The sequence below is a fragment of the Pseudoliparis swirei genome, chromosome 7 (genome assembly GCF_029220125.1).
Source record: "Pseudoliparis swirei isolate HS2019 ecotype Mariana Trench chromosome 7, NWPU_hadal_v1, whole genome shotgun sequence".
Lineage (NCBI taxonomy): Eukaryota > Metazoa > Chordata > Actinopteri > Perciformes > Liparidae > Pseudoliparis > Pseudoliparis swirei.
Genome location: NC_079394.1, coordinates 16,716,832 through 16,732,511, shown reverse-complemented (window position 1 = coordinate 16,732,511; position 15,680 = coordinate 16,716,832). Strand labels below are relative to the sequence as shown.

The 15,680-nt window shown below is 39.7% G+C and overlaps 1 protein-coding gene across 2 annotated transcripts in view; it reads left to right on the top strand.

Annotated features, from left to right (window-relative positions):
- Positions 1-4,802: 4,802 nt before the first annotated feature.
- Positions 4,803-15,680, top strand: part of smarca2 (SWI/SNF related, matrix associated, actin dependent regulator of chromatin, subfamily a, member 2) — a 55,846-nt gene continuing 44,968 nt past the window's right edge. For both annotated transcript variants that reach the window (XM_056418116.1, XM_056418115.1), the window contains exons 1-8: positions 4,803-4,887; positions 5,857-6,114; positions 6,964-7,093; positions 7,250-7,609; positions 7,865-7,969; positions 11,187-11,436; positions 14,010-14,136; positions 15,384-15,557. In XM_056418116.1, coding sequence (XP_056274091.1) covers positions 5,887-6,114; positions 6,964-7,093; positions 7,250-7,609; positions 7,865-7,969; positions 11,187-11,436; positions 14,010-14,136; positions 15,384-15,557 — 1,374 coding nt within the window. In that variant the 5' untranslated portion in view covers positions 4,803-4,887; positions 5,857-5,886. The remainder of the gene's footprint in view (positions 4,888-5,856; positions 6,115-6,963; positions 7,094-7,249; positions 7,610-7,864; positions 7,970-11,186; positions 11,437-14,009; positions 14,137-15,383; positions 15,558-15,680) is intronic.

Genomic DNA, 15,680 nt, shown 5'->3' with positions numbered 1-15,680 from the left:
TAATCAAAATGATTTAGGTGTGAATAAAAAAATTTATACCACATTCATAACTGTCTAAATTCCAATAAAGTGGTAAAAGAAAATTAAGGAAAGTTTCATTCAATTACAGCAAATAAGCTAAACGCTGGTGGTGCATGAAATTGTGATATTTATGCTTTGAATTGTACAAACACTCTGAAGATCATCAGGACCAAGCGCCGGACCTGGGGTGACCGCGCCTTCTCGGCAGCTGCACCCCCCATCCACATCCGTCAGGCTCCCACCCTACCTTTATTTAAGCAAGCCCTCAAAACACACCTCTTCCAAATTGCTTTCACCTGCTAATCCCTTACCCTGATACGACTCATACAGCTTCCCCAGTTTGTTTTCCTTTCTTTACGTGACTGTTCCTGTTTGTTCGTCTTGTCTGCTATCTTTTTGTTTGTTCTGTCTGTCTCTTGTTCCCTGTAAAGCGTCTTTGGGTATTCAGAAAAGCGCTATAGAAGTCTGAATTATTATTATTATTATTATTAAAATAAATGATTAAATATTAAATTAGGAAGTCCTAGTTGAGATAAAGTTTTCCTCCACAAGAGTGACCAGATAATAAATTACAGTAACAAAAAGAAGATTTCTGAGTTGGTATGAGTAACCTTTAAATCTATAAAAATGACCTTTTATTGTAAAATAATGAGCACTTTAACCAATAATTCTTTCTCTACTGGATGAGCTGTTTAAAAAAGTAAAATATCAATAAATTAGGAGGTCCTAGTTGAGATAAAGATTTTCTCTGTAAGAGTGATAATAAATTACAGTATATACAAGATAACAAAAAGAAGAGTTCAAAGTTGGTATGAGTATCCTTTAATGCTATAAAAATGACCTTTTATTAAAATATAATGAATACGTTAACTAATAATTATTTCTCTACTGGATGAGCTATTTAAAAAATGTAAAATACCAACAAAAAAGATGTGTATTTTTTTATTTATTTCTTGGTACAAATTAAATTTGGATACATCTTGATTCAGGAGAGATTTATTTAATTTAGCCTTTCCGGGAAAAAACCGAAGAGGGTGAGGACTTATCGAAGAAAGAGTGGGAAGAAGCATGAATTCAAGGGCCCGTCTTTGCACCTGTCACTGAGTGATCCATTGTTCGGCCCCATCCATTTAAAAAACCTGTGGGCTTTGAATAAAATGTCACGCCGGTGGTTCACCGGAGCCTTTTTACGGATGATTTCAAGGTGAATGGAAGCCACAACCACGAGTCCTTTCACTGCCAAATGACTGCGGCCGAGCTCTTTCCTGGGCTCGGTCGATATGAAGGGGGGCGCGCGGCTTCAACCCGCAAAGTTAATTAGGTATGTTTATTTGGGTAAAATTTACATTCAGGAACCCCGTGCACATCCTTTATGGAGGACGTATAAGAAAGGGCAGAGTTGTTGAGGAGGGGAAGTCAAGATCAAAGTTTAAATGCGGCCCCTTTGTTTATTGATATGTGAGGTATTCAAATGACGGTGCGCTTTGAATGTCTTACAAGGTCAACCGGGGGTCACCGCCTTCATGGAGATGCCTCATTTTGTTCTATGAGTTGTTTAATATGAGCGGCACACACAGAAACATGAAGGTGCCATCTGGAACCAAAAATGGTTCTTCAGAATGATGCCATAGAGGAACCATTTCTGGTTCCACAAAGAACTTTTGAAACCAGGATCCTCTAAAGAACCATTTCCTTAAAGAGTTATTCATATAACCTATATGGTTCCTCAAAGAACCTTAAAATGGTTCTTTAAGGCACCATATCTGGTTCCTCAAAGAACCTTTCAAACCAGGGTTCTTTAGAGAACCATTTCTTTAAAGAGTTCTTTAAGAACCTATAATGATGTCTCAGAGAACCTTCAAAAAATGGTTCTTTAAGGCACCAATTCTGGTTCCTCAAAGAAACTTTCAAGGTTCTTTAAAGATCCATTTCCTTAAAGAGTTATTAAAATAACCTATAATGGTACCTCAAAGAACGTTCAAAACATGGTTCTTCAAGGCACCATTTTTGATTCCACAGAGAACCTTTCAAACCATTTACTTAAAGAGTTCTTCAAAGAACCTATAAAGGTGCCTCAAACAAAAAAAATGATTCTCCAGTAGGTGATGTTTCTTCGTAGAAAAAGCCTTTTAAAGAATCATTTAAGAACTATTATTTTTCCTTTTTGTGTGTTCACAAGCATTATTTGTCCGTGAACATACATATAAATATATATATATATGTATATATATTATATATGTGTATTTATATAATATAAATTATATATATATAATATATATATAGTATAGATATACATATATATATACATGTATATATTATATATATGTATTTATATAATATATATAATATATATATGTATATATACATATATATACATACATATATATTATATATATATATACACATATATATATACATATATATTATATATGTGTATTTATATAATATAAATAATATATATAATATATATATATACATATATAGATATATACATGTATATATATTATATATATGTATTTATATAATATATATAATATATATATACATATATATGTATATATATGTATATATACATATATATATATATGTATATATATACATATATATATATACTGAAGACTGTAGTTGTGTGTTCCACGCAGCACGTGCAGCAGTTTGGAGCCAAAAATATATTTACAAATATTTATTTCCATGTGTGATTTTGAAACATTTTGAATATTGACATATTTCAGTCCTAAAACAGGTTCTAGTTTTAATATTTATTCTAAAACATTTGGATAAGATACACTTTACACAAATTATGAACTGTACAATGAAGGAGGAACAAAACAAAAACAGGACAGAAAAACTATATATTCTCTCGGTCAGGCCGAAAGCCAACAAAGCGCCAGGACAAACAACTTTATTTTTTCATAAAGAAAACAAAGTTTCTGATATCATAAAAAATGCAAATGGGGCTTGACTAAAAACCTGTGTGTGATTTGCATGGCGAGCCTTTGGAAACGCCACGTTGCTGTCATCAGACTCACTAAGTTAGTGTACGTAAATGAGGGCCGGCCGTCCATCACTCTGGACTTTGCATGTTTGTTTTAGAGCTCTGGAGTCTCTGGGGATTCATTACCTGCCAGGTGTTACAGCACAGAGCCAAGGAGGAGGAGGAGGAGGAGGGGGAGGGGGAGGAGGAAGACCCTTTATTGAGGCACCCGCTGGTCACTGCTGCCATCTTGTGTTCAGAGGAGCGTGGACGCTTTAGAACACTTGAAACCTCTAAAATAAAGCACTGTTCAAAAGTTTGGGGGTCACGTAGAAGTTACCTTATTTTTCAAAGTAAAAGAAATGTTTTTTTTCAATGAAGATAACATTACATTAACCAAAAATACTCTCTCTACATAGTTAATGTGGTACATGACTATTCTCTGGTGTTTAATGAAGTCTCTATATAGGTGTATAGAGGCCCATCTCCAGTGTTCTGATGGTACATTGTGTTATTGCCATAGAAGACTAACAGAGAGGTAGAAAACCCTGAAAACCGTTTTTATGTGATCGCAGCTGAAAACAGTTATGCTGATGAGAGAAGCTATAAAACTGGCCTTCCTTTGAGCCACAAGAAGAACAACATTCATATTTACAATCAAAATAATTATTTCTAACTATGTCAAAGTCTTGACTATATTTTAATTTAGACACGTGTTAGAAAAAGTACACTTTCAAATAGTTGTTTTGAAACATTTGAAAACATCCAAGTATAATCTCTATCTCTTTATTGGCCACTGCCAGTCAGATGTATTTGATTTATTCATTTGATATATGATATTCTATTTTTGATGCATTATTTCTCTCTTTCTCAAAGGGCCGCTAAAATGTAAAAAATATAAATAAGTTAACAATAATTAATAACAATAACAATAACTTTATTTATATAGCACCTTTAAAAACCGAGTTTACTAAGTGCTCTACAGAGAATCAAGGCAAAACAAATAGAATAGAACAATACAAAATAAAGAACAATAGATAAACTAAATTAGGGGAACCAAATATCTGCCTAAAAGGACGACATCACTTAAAAGCAGTTATATAAATAATTGACTATGATTCGGGTTAAGCTATTGTATAATAACTAAGTATGGCAAGTACTGGAGTGGACAAGGTATAGATTCAAGTGAAGATCATCATTTTGTTTAAGTAAAAGTGTTGTGGTATTATTAGCAATATGTACTAAATGCACCCCTGCCCCTGAGCGTTATATTATTTAACTTGTTTTGGTGCTACTTTATATACAGTTGTGTAATCTATACAAATGCATACTATTTTATACACGAGATTGGTAACTACAGATGTAAAACAAACTGTCGTGTGTAAGAAAATGTGGTGTAGAAATATTCAAAGTACAACTACCTCAACAATGAATGTACTTTGTATAATAAGATTTTGAAGAGCATTAACACCTGATCAAAACCTATATCTCATGTGCACTGGTGCTTATAACAGTATTAAATACAAGTTATTACATTATTATTATCATTATTTCATCTTGGTTGACAATATCTCCAAGTTTGTAGTAAACTGTGCATCATCTTGTTTGCAATCATGCTCGCTCAACCGGAAAGTAACAGTAATGTCTATCGGCCAGATACACGCCCAAGAAAAAGAAAATCCCCACGATTGACGTGAGATTCGGCCAATCACTGCGTGCGGAAGGCGGGACTTCCGGTGACATTGACAAATCATCAATGGCGACAGAAAAAAACTTTAACTTGTCAGCAAAACAACAGCGAGGGGGAGTGAACTTTCCGAGGGCAGTCATATTTTGAAGAAACATTACACTATATTTCATCTAATTGTGTGCAGTTACAGTTTGGCAGAAAGGTAAATCGCACCACGGAGCTTCATACGTGTTATATACCGACGTGTAGCCGCTCGGCATTTAGCTAAATGTCCAAACTTCTTCCAACGAACAGTTTGCTGGCTGAAGCTTCGCTACTCGGGGAGCTAAGCTATGCTAGTTAGCCGCTATGCTAACTAGCCGACGTTAGCTCAGTTCCACAACGGTTGGTCGAAGCAGACGACCTTAAAAGCTCCTCGGTGGTTAAATGTACAATTAAAAGGGATTTTTTTGGTCTCTTAAGATATCGCCACGGTCGTGTCAGGCGCTTAATTTTCATCGAAACTGATATATATAGCTATATTTTGTTGTTGCCTGCATATCCGTGATGGCTACCAGGATCCAATCAGAGTTATCGCCAGTTCTACAGAGAGATGCACGACGTTATTACCGCCTTGTATCTCGATGTGTATTCTGCATCCTATTGTTTTCGACTCGTTTGCAGGAATTGTGGTGATAATAGTCGTAATTGTGACGCTATACCACCCTCGCATTGAGTCACGGTATGGCGCTCGTGAGTGAAACAGATGTGCGTTATATATTATCTTATTATTGTCTGGGTTCGTGCACCACCGGGAGTGATGGCTGTGAGGTTTTGACAGCAGGAAGTGGGAGACAGTGGGTGGACAGATGTGCAGTGGACAGGCGTTTGTTTACATCGCATAGCTTGCAGTTCACGTGATCGATCCACGTCTCCAATGCAGGCAATGTGTGTTGTTATGGCACTGTCACTCAGGGCTTTACCTTTTATAATAATGAGGCTTTTATTTTGTATTTTTTTACAGGAAAATCAATTAAAATGTGTCAAGCTGCACTTTGTATGATTTACATACTTGGGGGATTTGGGCCTTTTATTGGCAGTAGAGAAGGGAGAGAAATGCTAATAATTGTAACTATTCTAACTGTAATATTGTAAACGTATCCCTCCTTTGTTTCCCTCTCCACCCCTGAAGCTGTCTGGTATGCTCCCAGCAGTCCAGTAGATGTCCACCCCGTCAGACACGTCAGGTGGTATGTCACATCCTGGCCCTTCACCTGGGGCCGGTCTATCCCCGGGGCCCATCTTGGGCCCCAGCCCCGGACCGGACCCCTCACCGGGCTCTGTTCACAGTATGATGGGACCCAGCCCTGGACCCGGAACGCCTAACGCAGCTCATGGCATGCAGGGACAAAGTGAATACTCTCAGGACGGCATGTATCCGATGCACAAGGTACAGCAGTGTGGTGCGACGTGTTATTGTGGAACACTCACACTTCTCTACAGCTGCCATTGTGGCTCTAGGATTAAAACAATCAACCTGCCACTCAATAGAGTACCATTGTTGTTGCATTTGACAGGTGGCTGGTGCTAAGTTCCAACCTCGATGAGAATTTTATAGCTATTTTATAAATCTGCAACATCTTCGTCTTACAGTGGTTACAGTTTAGTTTTAACATAATAGTTGTTACAAGAGCCAGATCGATGTATCCACCAATATCTTCTTTGCAGATGTATATATTGCAATTTATTTCACCTTTTAGAAATACCAAAATATACTTCAGGTAATTTATAAAGTGTCACTGTGACATAGTTTCTCCTTCAGAGAGCAAATGTATATATTTATTTTAGGAGCTATTGGTTTGATTGGCATTTATGATGGCACAAATTACTGGTTGCACTGTACTTGTCACCTAAATAAAAGAATGAAAATGAAAATATAGAAATCTAATAAGAAAAATAAATCTCTGCTCGAGTGTCTTCACTCCTGGTATTTTGCACTTTTTATATATCTATTTATAAACCTCATTAGCCCTCTGATCTCCTTCTGTCAAAGATGTGACCAACAATGAATAGAAAAGAAAATGGCGGTTTCAATTATATGTTCTCTACAGTTTTATTTGTGTGGCCGTTATCACATCACACAAATTTTGGCCTTAGAGGGTTGTTACCGTCTGTAAGCAGAACAACATCGCCGCGTCATTCCTTCTGTGATAATCCTCTGTCTTGCTTTAGAGATTACAGTCTGGGGTGAAAATGCGTCGTATACAATGGCTCACTCTGGATTTCTTTCTCCTTTCAGACCATGGAGGGGATGAATGAGAAGACCATGGCAGAGGCGATGCACTTTGGCCACATGAAAGGTGTCGGGATGAGATCTCTGCATAGTGGCATGGGGCCTCCGCAGAGTCCTATGGACCAGCACAGCCAAGGTATATGTTGAATATTTTTTTAGAACATTTTTTCTGTCTTGGTAAAAATCTTTAAACACCGTAGATTTATTTTAAAATCTGCTTCAAGTCTACTAATGTCAATTTTGGTTCTGTAAAATCCATTAAATTTGTTTCTCTCCCCTCCTATTACTGTAGGATACATATCCCCCCATCCCTCCCCCATGGGTGTGCATGAGCATCCTTCTAGTCCCTTGTCAGGAGGCGGGGGACCCACACCGCCCCACATGCCCCCCTCCCAGTCCGGCCCCATGATACCCACAGAGCCCCAGTCGGCCGTGCCCAACATGAGCCAGCCGGGCCGCGGGCCTTCTGCGTTCAGTCCGGTGCAGCTGCAGCAGCTCAGAGCTCAGATCCTGGCCTACAAGATCCTGGGCCGTGGGCAACCGCTGCCCGATAACCTCCAACTGGCTGTTCAGGGCAAGAGGAGTCTACCCACAATGCAGCAGCAGCAACAACAGCAGGCGCCCAATGCCAGCCCTTACAACAGGCCTCCAGGTAAGAAGACAAACTGGTTAATTAGATTTATTTTTTAACACACTTAACACTTTACTGTGTGTGTTCATAGTTTAACTATATTTAACTGGCGTCATGCTGTCTCTGTTTAAAGATAAAAGCCCTCTTGCATCTTTCTGTGCACAAAATGCCAATCGTTTGTTAATACAAGGCTTTTATTCTGAAATAGTTGCCGGACAATCTTGTGGTAAATGCATTCACAAAATAATTCTAACAATATTGTCATTGTGTTGGAAGGCATGCCCATGGCACCTGTGGGTGGTCCCCAGTCCAGTCCCTGTCCGACCCCCACCATGCAGCAGGGGCACAATCCGAGCGCGGGACCCAAGCCCTGGTCTGACGGTGAGTCCTGAATGAGTGGGGAGTTACCTTTGATTTATAATGCAGCTTCACACACAACACACACTTATCACCTAATGTATGTGTGCAGTGAAAGGCTTGAGACTAACCGGGCTGCACCCAGCTGTTTGATGTGTGGTGTTGTATCACATTCTCTTTGAAAGGAGACCAAAGTGAATCCCCTTTTGAAGCCGTCGGGGGTGCTGTGGAATGATGATGCAATCCAAAGGTTGATTTAAAAAAATAAAATAAACCAGTGTGTGACAGGACGCCGCAAGGAGAAAGTCTTTAGAATATGTTAACTGTGATGTTCTCCCAAAGCCAGCAAAAGACAGTGAGAAGGAAGTTCACACAAATACTGTAGAATACCGTAATTTTATTTACATTTGGGCAAACTTATTGTGACGGTTAAATTTCCAGTGGGATAAATCCCAAAATTTAAGAGATTCTCCACCTTTGTCATCATACAGTTTGTTAAACACTTTTTTTCTTATGTTTTGGCATTAAAAAAAAAAGTCTTTCATTTCCAATGCATAAATAAATACAGGAATAAATGGATAAATACAAGAACAAATAAATGTATAAATAAATACAGGAATAAATATATATAAGTTATACCTAAAGGACATCATTAAATAAATCTATTTCTACATTTCTGTATTTCTTCATTTATTTACGTGTGACATTTATGTGTCCTATTTATTTAAGCATTTATTTATTCATCCCTCCTGTATTTATTTATTTATTTATACATTTATTTAAACATTTATTTATCCCTGTATTTATTTATTTAAGCATTTATTCATGCATTTATTTATACTCAAGACATTTAAAGTCCCCCATACCTTTGGTTCCTGCGAACGCCAATACAGATCCAGGACCAGTCCCTCCCTAGAGCTCCTTTTTTTGTGGAAAACACATATTCTAGTAAAACTCTGATGCTTCAATGAACGGATCCGGTCTGTGTAATGATGACATCATCATTACAGAGGTCTGTGTAATGACAATGACATCATTACACAGACCACTTTTTAAAGTGGACGTATGGGAACAATGATTCTTTCTCGTTGGCTCAGGGAGAGACGTTTCTGTCTTTTAACAGATTCCACCAAACGAATTAGACAAAGTTTTAAATGTTTTAAAGAAAAAGTCTAAATACAACAAATAAAATAATTGCTCCTCGAACCCAACTAAGAGAACTATTCAATTCAATTCAGTTTATTTGTATAGCTCATTTTCACAAATTACAAATTTGTCTCAGAGTGCTTTACAATCTGTACACATAGACATCCCTGTCCCAAAACCTCACATTGGATCAGGAAAAACTCCCAAATAACCCTTCAGGGGGAAAAAAAGGAAGAAACCTTCAGGAGAGCAACAGAGGAGGATCCCTCTCCAGGATGGACAGATGTAGGCTGCAACTAACGATTATTCTGATAATCGATTAATCTGTTGATTATTTTTTCGATTAATCGGATAAAAAACTAAAACTGTAATTTTCAACCCTTTATTTAAAACAGGGTTCATACGGTCATGGAAAACCTGGAAAAGTCATGGAATTTTTAAATGGCTATTTCCAGGCCTAGGAAAGTAATTGAAAAAAATAAAATCCCAACATTTTTGGAAAAGTAATGCAAATGTTTATATTCAAATGTTAATTTACACGGAATATATACGGTATGCTTTGGAATTCTCATTGTTAGTTTGAATACTACATCTTCTTATTTGTTCATGTATACACCGAGTTTTCCCAAAATGTTTAATCATGGAAATGTGGTTTAAAGTCCTGGAAAGGTCCTGGAGATCCACTAGTCAGCATGTGTATGGACCCTGTTCATTGGTCACCATGTGGATGAACCCGTCACAAACAGAACTGACAGCGGTTTACTCGCCTGAGTTTACTCAGCCGACTATTTGTGGGTTAACCGCGTCAGACGTGTCGGTGAGGGGGCGTGGCTTATCTCCGTTGCCCTTCTCCGTGGAAAAATATTTTCCGCCATCCGCCACGGAATAAATAACCACTTTGTCTACGTGATACTTCTTGTGTAAATGCCACACACGTCGTAACATCTAGTGCCCTGGTGTCTGGGTTCATAACATCACCCGTAGGCGCACAAAGCTCCGTGAATGTCACTCCGACTACGTAAATGACTTCCGCTTCCAGCGCCACGAGAGCAGCAGCAGTTGCCAATTAGTTTCACCAACAGCGGAGCAGCTCAGCGCTGATTGGCTCTCACAACGCAGCGTTCTGTCCTCTCCCTCCGCTACTTTTGTTTCTGTTGCGCCGCTCTGCGCTCAACTCAACTTTTTTATACTCCGAGACTTATTGAGTGCCGTAATAATCGCACGACACAACGAATCGATAATGAAATTCGTTGCCAACTATTTTAATAATCGATTTTTATCGATTCGTTGTTGCAGCCCTAGACGGGTGTAATATATGCCATGTGTACACAAATTAAAACGCAGTAACAACACAATCAATGAATATGACAGTGTATGAATAGTTGGTAGTTGGCATATTCCACAATCCAGACCTCCACGATCCATCAGGCAGATGGAGGTAGAGTGGAGTGGGCGGAGTCTCAACAGGGTCATGGCATCTACGTCTCAATTAATCAGTGACGAGAGAGAGAGAGACAGACAGACAGACAGACAGAGAGAGAGAGACAGGAGAGACAGGGAGAGACACACAGACATACAGAGAGAGAGAGAGAGAGACAGGAGAGACAGACAGAGAGAGAGAGAGAGAGAGAGAGAGAGACACAGACATACAGAGAGAGAGAGACAGGTGACCGAGAGAGACAGGAGAGAGACCCAGAGAGACACAGGAGAGACAGGTGACTGAGAGGGAGACAGAGAGACAGAAACACAGAGACAGAGAGGAGAAACACGATAGAGACAGAGAGAGAGACACAGAGAGAGGGACACACACAGAGAGAGAGAGAGACACAGAGAGAGAGAGAGAAACAGAGAGAGAGAGAGAGAGAGACACAGAGAGAGAGCGCGAGCCGGGCGTAAGAGTTTAGGCCAGTAGTCGCATGTCTGTTGAGAAGCTGGTGGATGTGAAGCTTCCTCTGTGGGTGTTAAAGTTTACAGTGACAAACAACGTAACCATAACAACATGTGAGTCCAGACCGCTGAGCGATGTGAAACATGGTGTTAACGTCTGATTGAGGTCATCGACCCGCTGCTAACGGACCACGTCTTGGGTCTCCAGGTTCGGGCGGCGACAATCAGGCCAACGCCCAGAAGCACCTCGCCCCCCCGGTCCCCGGCGGCGGACGCCCGTCCCCCACGCCCCCTCAGGCTTCGGCGCCGCCCTCCGGCGGTCCGGTGGCCCCGCAGGCCCCTGGGGGCCAGCAGCAGCCGTCCCCCATACTCCAGATGCAGAAGCAGAACCGCATCACGCCGATCCAGAAGCCGCAGGGCCTGGACCCCGTGGGGATCCTGCAGGAGAGGGAGTACAGGTATTTACTTTAGTCCTCATCCTGTCGTACCGTGTAGCTGCTGCATCCTGTCCTTTCTTTTTCTAAAAGTCCAATAAAGAGAAGAACAAGTCTGAAGAGGTCTCGCTCGTCTGACCCGTGAACTCTGAAGTGTCGGAGCCCCATGTCGCCTCTCTGGTGCTCACAGGTCCTTTGTTGCCGGCCTCTTCTTCTCTGATATTTATTTAATACTTTGTACAAAAGCCTTTGTTGGCAATGATGGCTTCAAGACGCCTCCTGTATGGAGAAATGAGTCTCATGCATTGCTCAGGTGTGATTTTGGCCCATTCTTCCACACAAACAGTCTTCAAATCTTGAATGTTCCGTGGGCCTCTTCTATGAATCTTGATCTTCAGTTTATCCAAAGATTTTCAATTGGATTGAAGTCAGGTGATTGGCTGGGCCATTCTAGCTTGAATTTCTTTTTCTGAAACCAATTGAGAGTTTCCTTGGCTGTGTGCTTGGGATCATTGTCCTGCTGAAATGTCCACCCTCGTTTCATCTTCATCATCCTGGTAGATGGCAGCAGATTTGTATCAAGAATGTCTCGGTACATTTTTCCATTCATCCTTCCTTCAATGATGTGGAGTTTGCCAGTACGGTATGCTGAGCAGCAGCCCCACACCATGGTGTTCCCACCTCCACACTTCACTGTTGGCATGGTGTTTTTAGGGTGATGTGCAGTGCCATTTCTCCTCCAACCATGGTGTATATTATGGCATCCAAAGAGTTACATTTTGCTCTCATCTGACCAGACTTTTTTCCCCCAGTATTTCACTGGCTTTTCCAAATGTTGTGCAGCAAACTTTAAACAAGCTTCAACATTCCTTTTTTTCAGCAATGGAGTCTTGCGTGGTGAGCGTCATACAGGCCATGGCGGTTGAGTGCTTTACTTACTGTTTTCTTTGAAACAATTGTACCTGCTAATTCCAGGTCTTTCTGAAGCTCTCCACAAGTGGTCCTTGGCTCTTGGACAACTCTTCTGATAATTCGTTTCACGCAAGAAATCTTGCGAGGAGCACCTGGTCGTGTCAAATTTATGGTGAAATGATGATCTTTCCACTTCCGTATTATGGCCCCAACAGTGCTCACTGGAACATTCAGAAGCTTATAAATGCGTCTGTACCCAATGCCATCAGAATGTTTTGCAACAATTAGCTTGCGAAGGTCTTGAGACAGCTCTTTGCTTTTACCCACCCTCCCTTTCTTCATGTGTTCAATACTTTTTCCCTGTCTCATTTCACATTATTACACATAGCTTACTTTCTGAACTTATTTGGTTTGGTTTCTTTGTATATATGGATTACTTAGGTTGTTACCAACATCTGGTGAAAATGTCATGTCAATATCATCTTTGGAAATATATTTACTGAGAAATGGTGACGTGTTCAATACTTATTTTATCCGCTGTATATATGTATTTAAAAAAATAGAAAAGAAAAATCTACATATATATATACATACATATTTAAAGATATATTTTATATATATATATATATATATAATATATCCACAAAAAAATTTATATATATATATATTCTTTTGTTAATATAAATAAAAAACCTGCTGTAAATTTGTATAAAAGAAAATATATATATATATATAATATAATACATATATATATATATATTTTTAAATACATATATACCTGCGTTGGCCAAGAGACGCCCGAACCTGTCATCTGTGAAGCGGTCGGAATGAAACCTGTTGTTGATTATTGATGAACATCTGAGGCTCCCTGGCAGTTCAGCGATCCACACAACAAAGTCAGAACCTAATGAATGATGATCAGGCGTTGCCCTCCAGCGTGTGCGAGGTGAGGGTGAGCTACACGAGAGCACTGCAGAGTGTTCAGTATCTCTGCGTAGACTCTCGACGGGCTTCGGATGAGAAGGAGTGTGAATCAAAACGAGGGAAACAAAGTAAACAACGTGCTGGAGGTTTCCAGGTACATTAACTCGAGGCTTTGTTGTTTTTTGGGTTACAAATATCTCTTCTTCCTCTCTGGGTTAACCCTCTGAAGATGGCACACACAGTTGAACTGTGTATCATACAGGCAATAGTACTTCCAATAGCACTCAATAAGGTTTTGAAAAAAAACCTATTTATATGAATTATATAACTACACAAAATATAATATATCTATTTAAAAAATATATATATTTAATTTCTTTGTCTCATTATATCATATATATATATATTTAAAAAAGAAGAACTTTTTAAAATATATATATTTTGTGGTTATATATATAGATATATATATATTTTAAATTATATATTATATAAAGATATTATCTATATATATATATATATTAAAAAATAATTGTATATATATAAAAATAACAAAAAACGCCTATACTGATGTATTTGCATTGAGCCATTGTTGTATAAAAAACCGTATGATGATTCTGGTTTCCTCTGTATATTTTGGTTTTAGACGTTAAGATGCCTCCAGGGAAGCGATGAGCTCTGGTACATTATGTTGTGCGGTCCTTCTTCTTCTTCCCGATGTGGTTGTTCACCGTTTGATGTCTCGCCCTCGTAACGTTCCTCAGGCTGCAGGCTCGGATCGCTCATCGGATCCAGGAGCTGGAGACTCTGCCGGGCTCGCTGCCCTCTGACCTCAGGTCCAAGGCCACGGTGGAGCTCAAGGCGCTGCGTTTGCTCAACTTCCAGCGGCAGGTACGTGGCACCGAATACTGATTTACCCAGAATGCACCGCTGACTTCCACGTCGACCCCCTAACGTTGATGCCAGACAGCAGGTGTCAGTTTTCTGCCCTTTTTGGTTGAATTTTTAAAGGAGCCATGGATAAAAAAGCAATTTAGTTGTTGAAAGTAATAATGATATAAATCCTAAATGGTTTTTTTAGGCAAGCGCTTTTCAGGAAACTACAAAAGAGATATTTAAAAAGGAATAGATACAATTTCGATGTCAAGTAAAATGGAAACATTTTTTAATTATTTTTTTTACATTTAATGTAACATTTGAGGCACTCGTTGACTTTAGTCTCCAATTCTAGCTGCACGTAGAAGATAACTACAATATAACTCATACAATAGTAATTTAAATACAGTTTTCCTTCACCTGCTCTGGCCGTCATGTTTCATAAGCTGCTACAGGCAATAGTACTTCCAATAGTACTTCAAATTGTACTTCCAATAGTACTTAAGAAGGTTTCGTGTCGCTCTCATATCAACAGTATGTTGTGTTTTTAGATATATATCAGGCATGAAAATCCCTCTCCATGGAGAAGGGGCGTGGCTTATCTCCGTTGCCCTTCTCATGGAACAATATTTTCCGCCACGGAATAAATAACCACTTTTTCTACGTTATACTTCTTTTGTAAATGCCACACACGTCGTAACATCTAGCGCCCTGGTGTCTGGGTTCATAACGTCACCCGTAGGCGCATACGGCTCCGTGAATGTCACTCCGACTACGTGAATGACTTCCGCTTCCAGCGCCATTAGAGCAGCAGCAGCCAATTAGATTCACCAACAGCGGAGCAGCTCAGCGCTGATTGGCTCTCACAACGCAGCGTTCCTCTCCCTCCGCTCCGCTATTTTTTCTCCTGCGTCGCTCTGCGCTCAACTCAACTTTTTTTATACTCCGCGACTTATTGAGTGCCGTAATAATCGTGCGACACAACGAATCGATAATATAATTCGTGGCCAACTATTTTAGTAATCGATTTTTATCGATTCGTTGTTGCAGCCCTAATATATATGAGTATACATCATTTATATATATTAAATGTATATTAAAACAATTAATGTATATATATGTATACATAATGTATTTATATATATACAAATATTTTAAAAAGTGTATGTATATGCGTGTGTGTATATATATATGTATTTATATGTATGTGTGTATATATGTGTGTGTGTGTTGATTGTCCCTGACCGTTTGTGCGTCTGCAGCTGCGTCAGGACGTGGTGGCGTGCATGAGGCGGGACACGACCCTGGAGACGGCGCTCAACTCCAAGGCGTACCGGCGCAGCAAGCGGCAGACGCTGAGGGAGGCACGCATGACGGAGAAGCTGGAGAAGCAGCAGAAGCTGGAGCAGGAGAAGAAGCGCCGGCAGAAGCACCAGGTGAGCGCCGCCTTGCCCAAAGGAACCCGGGTAGTCTAGAGGAACAGAGGACGTCACACAGGGCGTTGGCTTGGGGATTGGAGCTCGTCAATGACGACGATTAATAAGACATCAGTGTAGATT